General features: G+C 43.5%; 1 protein-coding gene across 2 annotated transcripts in view; it reads left to right on the top strand.

Annotated features, from left to right (window-relative positions):
- The window catches only part of CASR (calcium sensing receptor), an 80,707-nt gene that overhangs the window by 39,903 nt on the left and 25,422 nt on the right, over positions 1 to 15,382 (top strand). The window contains exons 2-4 of one of the 2 annotated variants that reach the window (XM_070242351.1): positions 7,729 to 8,155; positions 10,351 to 10,657; positions 14,481 to 15,365. In XM_070242351.1, the coding sequence (XP_070098452.1) occupies positions 7,971 to 8,155; positions 10,351 to 10,657; positions 14,481 to 15,365 (1,377 nt within the window). In that variant the 5' untranslated portion in view covers positions 7,729 to 7,970. Of the gene's footprint in view, positions 1 to 7,728; positions 8,156 to 10,350; positions 10,658 to 14,480; positions 15,366 to 15,382 lie in introns of those variants that run through there. The other variant, NM_001163978.1, reaches the window with a different exon arrangement.

The raw sequence follows: 15,382 nt of genomic DNA, 5'->3' as shown, positions 1-15,382 counted from the left end.
CTTAAGTCCACGCACCCAGTTAATGAGGCGAGAATGACTTCCCCAGACCCTTCCTCCTAATGACACAGGGAGTTCCCCCTGGGGACCTTCTTAGTGCCTGCGGCAAAACTCAAGGCTTAGGTATTTGTTTTTGTGTCTATATCCTTATCACTGTTTATAAAAAAGGAGAGATTTAATATGGGGAGGAAATTGGGGTGAAATAAGAACAAGAAGAATAAGTAATACCACGAGTAATATTAGAACACAAAACTGCACGCTTTTGGTTTCTATTTGAGGGGGAGCCGGGCCACAAATCTGGCTCTCAGCTTCCTAGCAGAGCAGAGAGGGAAACAGGAGGAGATAGAAGATTCATAATGCTTATAAAATAATTTGGGTCAGTTTCCAAAGAAAACTAATATTTCCATTTGCTTAGATATATGTCCCAGTGGTATACTGGAGCAAGCTTCTGCCAGGTCGTAAGAGCCAATGGTTAAATATCAAGGATTTTTGCAAGTCAGTTGTTAAACCACTGGTGGCTTGAAATCTGCCAGGGTGGGAGTATTCAGCAAACACTACAAATCAGGGCATTTTTTTGTTTGTTTTTTCCTTTTTCGGCCATTGGAGAGCTGGTTTACCAGCACACCACTGCATGTCCCTATGGTCCTTGTAGGAGAACACTATGCAGGGCCAGGGGAGCTGCAGGTGGGAAGGAGAAAGGCTCCCACTTGTGTGCAAGAAACAACCTGCAGGAAAAGAGAGCAGGGATGTATGCCTGACATCAGAGAATGACTGGAGATGCATCAGCATTCACCTCCCATCGTGGTCCTTCTTTTTAGTGCTCCCCTTGGGAATTTCATGCCTGGGGATACAAAAAATGCTATGCCCAGCGAGGGGCAGACATATCTTCCCATTCAAAAATGCCTCCAGAGAGACTGGGAGAGGCTCAGGGGAAGGATTCTGTGCTTTCTACTAGACCAGCCCCCCCCACAAGCCTGTATTTATTTCACAGCATTGCGACAAGTGTCCTGCTGATGGCTGGTGGGGGGGGGGCGGGGAGCATCCCATGCAGAAATAAATTTGGAAACGAGTGGGTTAAAGTTAAGCAGTTATCTTTACTGCGGGACTTCTCAGAGCCTTTGGGAGGCGAATGTACCCTTGTGGCACAGAGCGAACATCAATTCCCAAATTTTTTTTACCCCAGAACAGTTCGTGGTGGCACATCGTGGGACACCAGACTGAAAAATGCCACCCTGGGTAGTCAGGCCTCCTTGGGATTTTGAAAGGCAATACCAGGACCTTACTCCACAGAAATATTTCTTTCATGAAGGATATGAAGGTCTGGCATTTTTCTTTAGAAAAACATGGCTTGCACATCTTTGCTTTTCACCTGAACAGTTTCATTAAGCCTGTGGGTGTCCACACGTCCATCAGCAGAGCTTTCTTAAGGCTAGAAGGGAAATGTTTCAGGACAAGAAATTTCTTAACTCATGGCCTGTGTCCTCAGGAACTCAGTCAGTCCTGTCGTGGAACACCAGGCACTGGCAATGTCAAAGCCCGAAGCCAGCATACATTTTCAACTGACAAGATGCTGGAGCAGAGAATGAGCTTTTCTCATCACTTTTTAACCTTGAATGTTCACCCCTCCCCCAGCTCTCATTGTATTTCTTTTCTCCTCTTCTGTCATTTTCTGTCTTCTTGCAATAGCTTCATAAACCCCTAAGACAGAGTTTATCATGTTGATTCATTCACTTAATCATTTACGGAGCCCCTCCACGCTCTGGGCTGTGAAAGGGACAGACCCAGCCCTGTCGTCAAGGAGCTCATGGTACAGTACAACATTACTGAATTCTCATTTCCTCTCCTATTTATCTCCATTCTTTGATTTGTCTAGGCTACCTCTCCCAACTCTGCTCGGTGCCCCATGCGGCTCCTCCCCACTCTTGTTCATCCTTTATCGTCCCTTCCTGATAGCTTTTTCCAATGACTAACAGGAACCCAGCTCAGCTGGTTTTTATCACGCTCCTGTCCTTGCATTTTTCCGACTCAATTAAGCCATTACCAGGGCTAAATGAGGCATGGACTCTCCAAAAGTCACACCTGTTGTCAGGGAGATGGAGGGTAAGAACCTGGCAGCTGGCCGGGGGAGGCAAGAAGGGCTGGAGGGAGGCAGCCGAGTGTGACCCGGCAGAGTGAGTTCCCCCAGTACTGAAAGAGGGCCCTCATTGTAAAACAAGATGTCCTTTGCTGTAATACAGAAGGAATGAAGTCTGACACAGGACTGAGGATGGTCACATTGGTGATGACAGATAAGATGTCCCTAATTCTTTGGCAAACATGCGCCAGGTGCGTATCGAAACCCACACTGTGGATGTGTCCTCCGCAAGAGGTAAAGAAAGCTGTAACCAGAGCCAAGCACACAGGTTTTGGATTACTGGCTGAACTTTCTCAGGACTTTCCCTAATCACCTTCATGAAACACACACGTTTCACCTTTCTGCAATGGTGGCTTCACACCTTACTGTTAGTATTCTTTATGGTCAGTGTGACAAAAGAAGGCAAAGATTACAGTACAATAAACCAGAGGCAAATCAGTGTACTCACCCTACAAAGACAAATGATCTCTATTGGAAATCAATTTTGGCTTCATAACCACCTTTTTTCTAGATAGCCTAGAATTTTTATTTCTGCAGTCTAGGAATTGAGAAATGTGTAGCTTTTGAGCTTGCTGTGCCTCTTATTTACTAAGTGGTTTTATGTTCAGAAGGTCTATGCCTCGGTTTTCTCTTGCTGGAAATGTGGGCACAATCATTCTCTTCTAGAGTAAAACAATTTCCAGACATGTTAAAGCCAAGGGGCAAGAGCCAAGGTGGTTTTCACTTTGGTAGAAATTGAAATGTTGCAGTGTTGACTGCTAACCTTGTCCTCCTAGTCTCTGTTAATTTGCTCTTGACTTGGATGAGCCATCCAACTTTTTGGACAAATCCAAGTTCAACAGATGTTTTTTGAGCATCCGTTCAGTCCCAGGTTCCCTCTTCGATGCTGGGATGCAACCGTGATCCTGATGAAGCCTCTGCCCTCAGGAACCTTCCATCTTGCGGGGCGACCCCTTCCGTCTTCTGTCCTAGAATTGCCCACCCAGCTCCTGGTTTTTACTGGTCATGCTTCATTCATTTATTCAGTAAATATTTGTGGAGCATCTACTAAGTTCCAGGCCTTGTGCTTGGTGCGAGGCTACAATGAGGAGGAAAAGAGAGACGAGTCCTACCTTCATGAAGCTTCCAGTCCCCACCTTGACTTAATTCTCTCACCAGAAAGAAGGCCACTCCTCCCTCCCTCTCCCTCAACACTTAGCTCAAGCCTCTTCTAGCATTTGCATCACTGTAATTATAATACATCTTTCTATCTCCTTTTAAACCATGGGCACCTTGAAGGCAACAATCTCAACTTTCTCTCCTGAGCACCTTGCGCTCCTTAGTGTCTGGCACATAGAGGAGCTCAATAAATGTTTTTTGAATGAATCAATAATTGCATGAATTTACAAATTCATGAACCTGTGGAACCGTAGATCAGTCTGCCCTGACCTCGTGCCCCGTGTCTCTTGGGTGAGGAACTCAGGGATCAATAATCTGTCAGCACTCAAACACTCCTCATGATTTCAAGGACTTCTAAACATAAACCAGCTGGTCCACGGGTCATTTCTTCTTCCAGAATGGATCTGCCATTGAGAGAAAGAACAAATACTACCTTCGGCTTGTGTTTGCAGTACTGTTTTTTGCAGGAAAGCAAACATAATTATATATGGTTTAAATGAAATAAACTCATAGTAAGGAGAACAAATGAGTTTATTTGTGACTCTTGGATAGATACCATTAATATAGCTACAGTAAGAAAAAATATACATACGATGGCTTAAAGAAGCTAGAAGCTTTTTTTACCTGTCATGTAAAAGCCCAGGAATAGTCTGGTATCAAGGTTCTGCTCCATGAAATCCTCAGCTCGTGGCACCATCAGTCCCTAGGATATGGCTCAGGGTTCAAGATGGGCTCCAGATGTCACATCGACCTCCATGCAGCAGAATGGAGAAAGAGGAGGATGAAGGGACAAAGGGCAAACACCAAGTTTCCTGGAAGCTGTCACAAAGCACTTCAGCTTACATCTCATTGGCCAAAACTTAGTGATATGACCACATATAATTATAAAAGAAATTGGGGAAAGTAATCTTTATTTTGGGCAATGACTTGTCCAACTAAAAGCTATTTTACTATGGCCTAAAAGGAGTAGAGACGTGAGGGATACAATTAGAAGTCTCTCCTGCAGATACTAAAACTGAAGTGTTGTTAGTGATTATTCAAGCACTTTTGTATTCTAACTATTGCAGGCTGAAGTCACAATGATGAACTCCAAGTGTTCATCTACTGTGCTAGGATCATACTTGGTACTGCTCTGGTTGTCGATACCTAGGAGGTGGGAGGAGTGAGGTAGAGGAAAGAGTAGGGAGGCAGGTGATGGGAGCCTGGACCAAGGCGGTGGCAACAGGATGGAGAGGAGGAGGCAGAGTGGAGAGAGAGAGGGCAGGATCAACAGGACATAGTGATGGGATATTGGAGGAAAGGGAGGGGGAGGGTTTAGAATGATTCTCAGCTTTGAAAGCAAATTAGATCCTGGTAATTGGACTAAAAAGGGTGGTTTAGAGATTACGTTAGACCGGTAGACTTAACTGCTACAAATTGACCTGAAATCTCTCCATCTGTTACTTCTTGCCATGAATTTTCTGTCGAATGGACTAATGAGGTTAATAAACTTCTCCAAGTAGTTAATCTTTCACAGGAAAGATTTCACAGGTCTTAGTGACTCACTCTAGCCAGCTATAATGTTCCCTCTCCTAATTCAGTAAACTACTCCTTAAAATTCTGAGTTCTTGAGGCATTCTTACTTCAAGTGCCAGAATTTCTCACTCGAGTAAGCTGAAAATATGGAGAATCTATTCCCCAAGAGAGTGGAATTGGTATTGCCCTTTTTACAGTTGTGTAATTTAAAACATATTGGATATTTGAGGGGTTTTTTAAAGATTTTATTTTTCCTTTTTCTCCCCAAAGCCCCGTGGCACATAGTTGTATATTTTTAATTGTGGGTCCTTCTAGTTGTGACATGTGGGACACTGCTTTAGCATGGCTTGATGAGCAGTGCCATGTCCGTGCCCAGGATTCGAACCAGCAAAACCCTGGACCTCGGAAGCAGAACCCCTGAACGTAACCACTCGGCCATGGGGCCAACCCTGACACAATGCCTAGTTCAATAAATGCTAGTTTCTGTCTCCTTCCAAAGTACTTTCTTTTTTTATGCATTCATTCGACAAACATTTCCTCTGCAGTTACTGTTTTAGACACTGTGCTAAGTGTTGGGGAGCAAAGTTGAATGTCATCATGGAAAACAAAGTTAGAGTTTTTTTTTCACTTCTGGATGTCGAGGTAAATTCTGACCCTCTACACCCACGTGCCTGTCTGCAGGACTGGGAGTTCCTGAGGGCAGGGAACATGCCCATCTTTGTTACCTTTATATCCCCAAGCCTTAGCACATGTACTTCTTAAATGAATGAATATATGACCAAGGTCCAAGGAATTAAGTCAAAAATCCAAAAGTAGGACTGGAGTCAGAGAACTAAGATGGTCATGGATGTTCAGACATTATTGGAGACAATTCCATGAATGTTGAGTGTCTGCCAGGGTGCCCCTTCCAAATGGGGCCACCACCCTCTGCTAGAACAGCTATTGGAGGGAGGTTGGGGTTCCTAAAGGGCAAGGGGCAGCATATGACCATAGGTGAGAGCTTGGGCTCTGGAATCAGACATTGAAGCATGTAACCATAATAAAGGCTGACGAATCTTCCAAGAGGGGACCTCCAAGATCCAAGATATAAAAGACTATAACGGGCAAACCTAGCTAGTCTAAGAGTCCAGAGAAAGCCTCCTTGAAGAGTCCTATAGGCTGCTCACTGCACAACTGAGGGGTTAGCATCATGGTTGGAAATCTAGCCTGTTCTCCCCAAGGAGAGACCTTGGAGTCTCCTTAGCATCATGGTTGGAAATCTAGCCTGTTCTCCCCAAGGAGAGATCTCTCTCCACTCCCCAAGCTGGACACCTTGGCCCAAGGCTGTGTCTGCCCCACAGGAGTTCTTTTCTCTGTTCACACAAAGGCCCCACAGTTCACCAAGCCACACCCCCACAGTTATGGACATCTGAAAGCTGAAGATAAGTAGATTTTTTCCAGGCAAAGTTTAGGCCAGAGGACCAAGGAGGGGAAATAGCATGTGTGAGATCTAAGGATTTAAAAGAAGGCCTGATATACTTGAGGCACTGAAGGGAATTTGGCATGGCTGGGGTGTGGAGTTCGAAGGCAAGACTAGTGAGTGAGGCTGGAAAGGTATTCATTAAAGTCAGCATTTTCTGTGAGTTTACTAGTTACACTGTGCTAATGGCTCTGCATGTATTACTTTATTGAGATCACAGAGGTTAAGTGACTTTCCCAAAGTCATATATGGGAAATAGTGGAACTATGATTCAAAGCCAGGTTTAACTGCAGAGCCCATGCTCCAAACTACTTGTTTCATGACATCCAAAGATTTGTAAGGGTGGATTGCAAAGGGACAAAACTGGAGGCAGGAAGGCCAGTTAGGGAATAGTTGCAAAAATCCAGATACGAAATGCTGGTGGACTTAAGATGGCCTTGGAAATGGGAAGGAGTGGAGGGATTCCAGTGAGATTTCGGACATAGAATCTACAGGATTTGGTGGTTGTTTGAATATGGAGGGCAATTATGAGAAGAGGGCGGAGGCAAGGATGACTCCTTATTTTGTGCCTTTGTGGATGGCTCGTCATTTGCTGAGATAGAAAACAGTGAAAGAGGAACAAGTTTGGGAGGAAGGTGCCTGTCAAGTTGGAAGCACCTGTGGCACATCCAGGTGGAGATGTCCAGTGGCCGCTCAATGCTTGGGCCCGAACCTCAGGAAAGCCTGTATAGTTAGTGACATTGACCTATAATTGGTAATTGACCCACAGAGTGGGTGGGTTAGAGCACAGAGTGAGCAGACCAGAGAGTTCCTGCTAGGACAATCATGCTAAAGCAGTAGGACTTTTCCCCAGATCCAGCTGTTGAGCTTTATAAAGTAGAATCTTACCCTTGATTTATCTGTGTCCTTTACAAGAACTATTCTTCAGAGGTTTATGGAGGGTCATAGACAAACTGGAACCAGAGATCTGTGATGAGGAGGCACAAAAAAGGGGGGCTACCATAATAAATAAAGAATAAATGGCCTTTTCTGACATTTTTATTTGATTTAAAGTCAGATTTAAACCTAAATATGACTCATTCTGTATTTTCTATAAGAACATATGTGCTGAATAAAATATCATTAATATTATTATGCTACTACCAGGCCAATTCTATGCATTATTCACGCATAAAAATGAATGGATTAAAATCTAGTGGCAATATCAGTGGAGGCCTTAGCTTATCAATGGCCTCTTTAAAACGTGGCGCCTCACAACTGAACACAGTCCTTTCCTGATATGGGCAATTGAAGTGTTCTGTACTTTACGTGAAATGCTATAAAAATGAGACTCTAAGCCATGCCTTCCCCAACTGCTACCTCTCAGCCTCTCTAAATGGAAATTCTGAGCCACCTCTGTTGCAGTCATCATAACAAGATGAGATTTAGGCTTAGTTGAATTCATTTTGTCTCTCTTTTCTTTTAGAAAGCATCACAGACAGTCTCTACATGATGCGGCTTCTAAAGACTCAAGGACCACCCGCCTCACTAGTCTGCAGTGGAGAAGGCAGAAATGGAAATTCAAATGCCACGGCTTCCATCCTGTTATTAGTCACTCTGTAGACATGTGCCCCCACCACAGGGAGTGAACTGCACCACGGGGGGAAGTTCTCAGGGCCCCCAAACCACCAGCAGTCTTGTCTCTCCCCCTGGAGAAAAAGCAGAACTATGGCGTTTTACAGCTGCTGTTTGATCCTCGTGGCCTTTACCTGGTGCACTTCTGCCTACGGGCCTGACCAACGAGCCCAGAAAAAAGGGGACATTATCCTCGGGGGGCTCTTTCCTATTCATTTTGGAGTAGCAGCCAAAGATCAAGATCTAGAATCAAGACCAGAGTCTGTGGAATGTATCAGGTAAGGGAAGGAACCAAGACTCTCTTCTGGGTGGTTGGAGAAAAGCTATCCCAAACTCAAAAGAATTTACTCAAACTCTCTTTTCAAAACGGGTGATTGGTACTCATGCTGAAGCTTATTAGTGCGCCCCCCCCCCCCGACTTTGTTTGAAGAATTTTTTCCAAAAATAAAATGTCAAAGACACTGAGTAGAAAAACCCATGGCCTGTTGGAGCATATGCCCGGTCACTTGGTAACTGAGTCATCATTGTTCACCTGGCAGCAGTGTTGCTTAATGGAAGACTGAGTACCTAGAAGGAAATTTGTTGTTAGTCTTACAAACCCGAGTAGTAAAATCTCCCATTGACCTTAAGTGCCCCAAAGGTCAGGAATACTTGAGTGTTGGCTACCTCACTCTTTTTTTTTTTAAGGGTGTTAAACTTGAAAGAAACCTCAGTGGTTGGCATGACCCAAGCATCTTCGAAATGCAGGCCATGGCATTTTGGAACCCCTCCCATTGGAAAGTCTTTCTTATAGAAAGCTGAAATGCCCCTGCCAACACAGCATGGAGCACAGATGGAGAAATATAGAATCCACTAGTCTCTCTCTTCAGCCATTTGAAGACAGCTAATGTGTCCCCTTGAGTCATTTCTTTTCCAGGTCGAATAGTCTCAGTTTTCTAAACAATTATTTCATGACATGATTTCCAGACCTCTCATCATTGCAGTTGCCCTCCATTGGATGCTCCCTAATTATCATGACTCTTAGGAGTCTATTCTTCCAATAGGCTCTGACTTCTGCCGAGTACCGTGGGCTGTATAGCACCTCTCTTCATCTGGACATCAGAGACTGCACCCCAAGTCTTGACCCATCTTCTAGGAGAAAAAAGCACTTTCTCTCTGAGTCTTGCAACTTCCAGAAGGGATCCAGCGCTTTTCCTGGGTCTTCCTGATAGCTGGAAAATGAAGAGGAAAACTAGGATTATTCCAAGAAAACTGGATTTCTGTTCATGTTCTAATGAGAGCTAGAAAATTAGATAGCATTTTCACATTTTTCTTATGAATGCAGAAAACCTAAGTGCAGAATTTCACTGATGCCGAATATATCCTTCACATAACCCAGATGGACAAATATCCTCTTTGTTGGACCCTGCTGGACAGAGTTGTGCATGTGCCATTATATACCTCTTAATCACTCTGCAAGTTTAAAACAAATAATTTAAAAAATAAATGAAGGAAACATAAAGAAAATGACTAAGAGAAAACATCACATTAAAAATTAGACCAGGACCTTTAGGAACCTAAACAACACAGTGCGTGTGTGTGTGTGTGTATATATATGTATATATATATTACCAATACAGATTGTATTTCTGTATTTCTATGACATTGTATTTCTCACCTCCTGTCATTGAGGTCGAGTAGTAAGACCATGATATACAGAGAGAACCTGCAGAGCTGTTATATTTTTTCCTTGGGGCACTGATACACTGATTCAGCACATTTCTCGAGCCCTCACTCTGAGCCAAGACTTGGGAGAGTGACAACAATGTCACTGACCCTAATTCTCTTTGTTAACTTGCTTGATTTTTATTTAAAATAATGTTCTTTGAAAAGCAACGCATGCTCATTTTTTAAAAGTAGAAAGTATAAATAAAACAAAAGCACGTAATTTTAAAACTCATCATTCCACCGCCCAGAAATAATCACTGTTTGTGAACAACCTTCCAATGCATAATATTCATTTGTGTGTTTACAAAAATGAGATCACTGATTTCCTTTTCCCCTTTGACCTCCAGGAATGCCATAGTCTAAATTTGTGACTGCAAATGTGAGGTGATTTTTAGGCTCCCACATGTTAAAATCCTAATCTGTTTATATTTTCCTGAGTCCTTTTTCTTTTTAAATCTCTATATTACTTTTATTAAAGTACCTCACATCAGCTGTTTCAAATTCTTTGCTGCATGAGGCGTACAAATTATTCGTTCTGTTACTAAGAACAACCTTCCTTGTTATTGCTCCCTGACTCTGTTGAGACACCATGCTGAGAGCTGTGCATAATTACCTCGTGTTCATAGCCACTCTGTGAGGTAAGTGTTATCCCCATTTTACAGAGAGGATTTTGAGTCTCAAAAATCATGACGTCATGAAACCAGTCCCTACTCTAAACAGTTGACCCAAAACCCTCCCATTTTCTTCCATTTCTTCTTTCTTCCAGGTATAACTTCCGGGGGTTTCGCTGGTTGCAAGCTATGATATTTGCCATAGAGGAAATAAACAGCAGCCCGGCCCTTCTTCCCAACATGACGCTGGGATACAGGATCTTCGACACTTGCAACACCGTTTCTAAAGCCTTGGAGGCCACCCTGAGTTTTGTGGCCCAGAACAAAATTGATTCTCTGAACCTTGATGAATTCTGCAACTGCTCGGAGCACATCCCCTCTACCATTGCGGTGGTGGGAGCAACTGGCTCAGGCGTCTCCACGGCGGTGGCCAATCTGCTGGGGCTCTTCTACATTCCCCAGGTAGCCTGCCTCCTTGGACGGGGCAGTGTGGGCAGGGGTCAGGAGAACAGGCTCGGAGGAGTGCCGTGCCCAGGCTCCATACACTTTGCTGTTTTCCTACCTCTGGCTTCACATTGGCACCACCGACACTTTAGTTAATCTAGTGCTTCGAATTATAGAAGCCCTGAGATTTACATTTAGTGAACTGTATCATGACCATTTGGGATTTTGAGACCTGAGTGTCAACAGCATCCCCTGGACCTGCACAACTCCTCTAAAATTCTTTTAAACATACCTTGTATAAAACTTTGTCTTTTTGTTCAGTGTTCAGTTATTTTCCACTCCATTTCTTTAGTAAATGATCTTTATTCTGCCTTTACGAAAAGGAATGAGACAATATGCTGTAAATCCCACCTTTCAAACCCAAAATATCTGTCCCCAATCCTATTCCCTTAAAAGCCTGCCTCTCTACTGTCCGGTCGAAAGTTTAGCGCAGAGGGAGGCAGAGCAAATTTTCTCACAAAACTGGAACTTAATTATTGTCTTGCACATTCTAGAAATGGAATATACTCTATTTGATTCAAAAATATTTATAAAGCATGTATGAATAAGCAGGCTGCACCCTGTAGGAACTCAGCCGAGGTGAGGAGACGTCTGCATTTTCAGATACTAACAATTCACTGAACGAGTGCTTTGATAAACATTTGTTCAAAGTTGCAGATTTTTTCCACCAAAAAAAAGACAGCGAACTCTAAATGTCATTTTATAACCTGATTTTTTCCCCTTAACGCTATAGAGCAAATCTTATTTCATGTTAATATTTATAGATCTATGACATCATTTTATAATAGTGAAGAATTGGAAACAACCTAAATGTCCGTGGATGGGAGAGTCAGCTCCATTGTAATACATCCCTTAAGTCAAATTTTCAATTAAATTATAAATCCCACTTCAATTTTATTTTCTCAATGTCTAATATTTAAAATTTGTATGAGTACATTTGATAAATTCACATTTCTACTTTGGGAGGTCTCTATTTCTTTGGTGATAGCCGTTATCCCTTTATATACACGTGACAACTGAGAAGTTTTCTCATCATTTCCCGAATCCTTACTTCAGGGAATTAAAGGTGTTTCCCACGGGGAAGCCCTGGTTCTGTAACTTTTGGCCAGAATGATCTAACAAAGCCCACATCAGTAAATGTATTGGGCAAGATGCAAATATGCGTCTTTTAAATTTGGCCTACTGCTCAGGATTATTTGAGATATACAGTTAAAGTAAGTTGTCGTGGCCAACAGGCATAAGATGTAATTGCCATCAAGTAAAGAAAGCACATGAAGAGGAGAGTTTTAATTCTTTGTGGTTTGGATGAAAGATAAGGTTAAGCTGAATGCGAATTATAGAAGTGCTGAGAAGACCATAATGACTATCAGTCAAACCAATGTAAGTGTATCTACTGCAGTGGTTCTCTGCCGTGGCTGCATGTTGGAATCACTTGGGAGCTTTAAAAATACTGATGCCTGGGTCTCACCCTGCAGAGATCCTGGTTTAATTGGTATGAGATGCGATCTCATCTCAATTCTGGGCATCGGGAGTTTTGAAAGCTCACAAGGCAATTCTACTGTGCGGCAGAGCTGGGAAGCATGGCACTGCAGAGTGGGGACAGAGGCCCAGTGGCATTTCTTATGCCACTCACGCCACCAAGTGGATGGAACAAGCAGATTAGCTAGAACAATTTGTGGTCAGAAGTTTTCTGAATCATTCATGAAATTCTCCCCTCTTACAATAAAAAAGTTTTGTGGGTTTTTAAGGTTTTTTTGGAGGGGGGTGGTTAGTGAAGTGATGTTTACCCCCGCTTTTCTAGTTTGCTTTTTAAAAACTGGATAAATAGAAATGCATTCTTTAAGACAAACATATCCATGGGGGATATATTTGTTTGTAATTTTTATCCCTTTAAAACCCTTTTCAGCCCGTTTTTCAAAAGAAGATCAAGAAGCAATAATGGATGAATTTACAAAACGCCTGAGTAGGTTTTTCATTTGCAAAAACGTGATTCAGAAGCCTGTTGTTTGGGTTTGCAAATGGAGCTCTCTAAAAACAATAACATCTCAACAAATTACTTTAACTACCTGTCTACCTCATGAACTCTCATAGTAGATCAAGAAGGGGGTTATTTTGATAAAAGAAATAACGTTTGTCAATTTTGTATTATAACTTCCAAAATCAAAGCTCTTGTCAGCAAAATCATGCCTGCCCTTTAGCAAATTTGGGCCAGATCTTTCCTACATCAATGCCTTTTAGGTTTTTTGATGCAGAAACTATTCATTGATAAGAAGGAACATTTTGGAAAAATTCATTTTCAAGCAGTGAACATAGAAAACTGTTTCAACTGGTGAGAAATATTAAAAAGGCATTCACCCAAAGGTCTTCAACTTGTTTTTCGTAAGAAGTTTAAAATCTCTTTAGCAAACTGGAGAACCAGAAATATTAAAACACTCTCCTTCATTACCACGAAATTCTCTTAAGTGTAAAAATGCTTTGGACTTCAGAAGAAGTGGTCCAGTACCTTGGAACTTCCTAAGTGGTGGGCCCAGACACACGGGGGGCTGCAGATGGGCCAAAGCCCGCCAAGATATTGATCCCCTAGAGGTTTCGGACGGCTAGGGGGAGCCCAGGGTGGTCAGAGCACCCCCTCCAGGGTTAGTCAGCCTTCTCCATTAACCCCATCTTCTGTGTTTGCCACAATGTGGTAAAAGGTTGGGAAGCTCTGCACTAAGAAACGCTTTCCATGGCAATTGGCTACTTCTTCAGGCAATGATCCTTTACCGTGAAAGGTAAGGCTTCCTCCCTGGGTGGCCAGCACCCATGCTCAAATGTGGAACTGGCTCTGTCTTAGAAAGTGGAAACACATCGAGGCAGCTTTTCCAGGGTTCCTTTCCAGCCTCTCTAGTTTGTGGAGATCCACATCAAAAGCCTGTCAAGAGGCCTCAGCCATCAGCTGAAACTGAACAGAGGAAAGGGCTCTGGGTAGTGGTGGAACTCACTGAGAAGCCAGGAGAGGAAAGAATGTTTTTCTGACTGTATTTAATGGTGGGCATCATTGTTATTGTGGTGCAGGGCAATTGAGCCTAATTGAGCTTAAAAGATAAACAATTCTTAGAAATGACTGCAATTGTAGGTACTTTTATCTAAAGTAGTGTGGGGGCAGGGGAGGGGGGCACAATGTCGGGGAGGGGGAAGAGGGAAGAGCTGGAGACAGGGGAAGAGAGAAACTAGCAGAATAGGAAAGGGGAACCCCTTGGGGCTCCTCTGAAGAGCCTTAGGTTCATAACCCATAGGGAACCTGATTCCTTCCGAAGTGAGTCATGGACAAAGTGCTTATCACAGTAAAGGGGAAGCTAAAATGTTCAAATGAGAGCCTGGACCCAACAGGCAGACGATGTAGATGGATATATTAGAACCAGTGAGGCAACACCGAGGTGGGTAGGAGCAACTACAGAAGAGCACATAAAGACTGTCCTTGAAAAGACAAATAGACCCTACCATTATTGGGTTGATTTCATGGCCAGACCCATTTTTGAAGGTAGCATTGTGAAGAACCACCCTCCGGGAATTAGAACGCACCCCATAGACTGACAGATGCTTGAGTGTTCACACTGGAGAGGAACAGATTCTGGTCGTTCTCACTCTTTCATCCTGTCTGCAGTGAACAGCATGTTTGACAAATTTGCTTAATGAATGCTCAAAAAACCACCTCCACACAGCCTTGAGTAGTCAAATTAAATTGCTGTCAATTTTGCAGAAGTCAGTTGCTCATTCATTCTGTGTTCTGTGTTCTTTCCAGGTCAGCTATGCCTCCTCCAGCAGACTCCTCAGCAACAAGAATCAATTCAAGTCCTTCCTCCGTACCATCCCCAATGATGAACACCAGGCCACTGCCATGGCAGACATTATTGAATATTTCCGCTGGAACTGGGTGGGGACAATTGCAGCTGATGACGACTATGGCCGGCCAGGGATTGAGAAGTTCCGGGAGGAAGCAGAGGAGAGAGACATCTGCATTGACTTCAGCGAACTCATCTCCCAATACTCTGATGAGGAAGAGATCCAGCATGTCGTGGAGGTGATCCAGAATTCCACAGCCAAAGTCATCGTTGTTTTCTCCAGTGGCCCAGACCTTGAACCCCTCATCAAGGAGATCGTCCGGCGCAACATCACGGGCAAGATCTGGCTGGCCAGTGAGGCCTGGGCCAGCTCGTCCTTGATCGCCATGCCCGAGTACTTCCATGTGGTTGGAGGCACAATTGGATTTGCTTTGAGGGCTGGGCAGATCCCAGGTTTCCGGGAATTCCTGCAGAAAGTCCATCCCAAGAAGTCTGCCCACAATGGTTTTGCCAAGGAGTTTTGGGAAGAAACGTTTAACTGCCACCTCCAAGAAGGTGCTAAAGGACCTTTACCCATGGACACTTTCCTGAGAGGTCATGAAGAAGCTGGTGGCAGGCTAAGCAACAGCTCCACTGCCTTCCGACCTCTCTGCACAGGGGATGAGAACATTAGCAGTGTCGAGACTCCTTACATGGATTATACACATTTACGAATCTCTTACAATGTCTACTTAGCCGTTTACTCCATTGCTCATGCCCTGCAAGATATCTATACCTGCTCACCTGGGAGAGGGCTCTTCACCAATGGTTCCTGTGCAGACATCAAGAAGGTTGAGGCTTGGCAGGTACATCCTTCATTAGA

Source organism: Equus caballus, chromosome 19 (assembly GCF_041296265.1).
Source record: "Equus caballus isolate H_3958 breed thoroughbred chromosome 19, TB-T2T, whole genome shotgun sequence".
In the NCBI taxonomy this organism is placed as follows: domain Eukaryota; kingdom Metazoa; phylum Chordata; class Mammalia; order Perissodactyla; family Equidae; genus Equus; species Equus caballus.
This window is presented reverse-complemented; position numbering and strand designations above follow the sequence as displayed.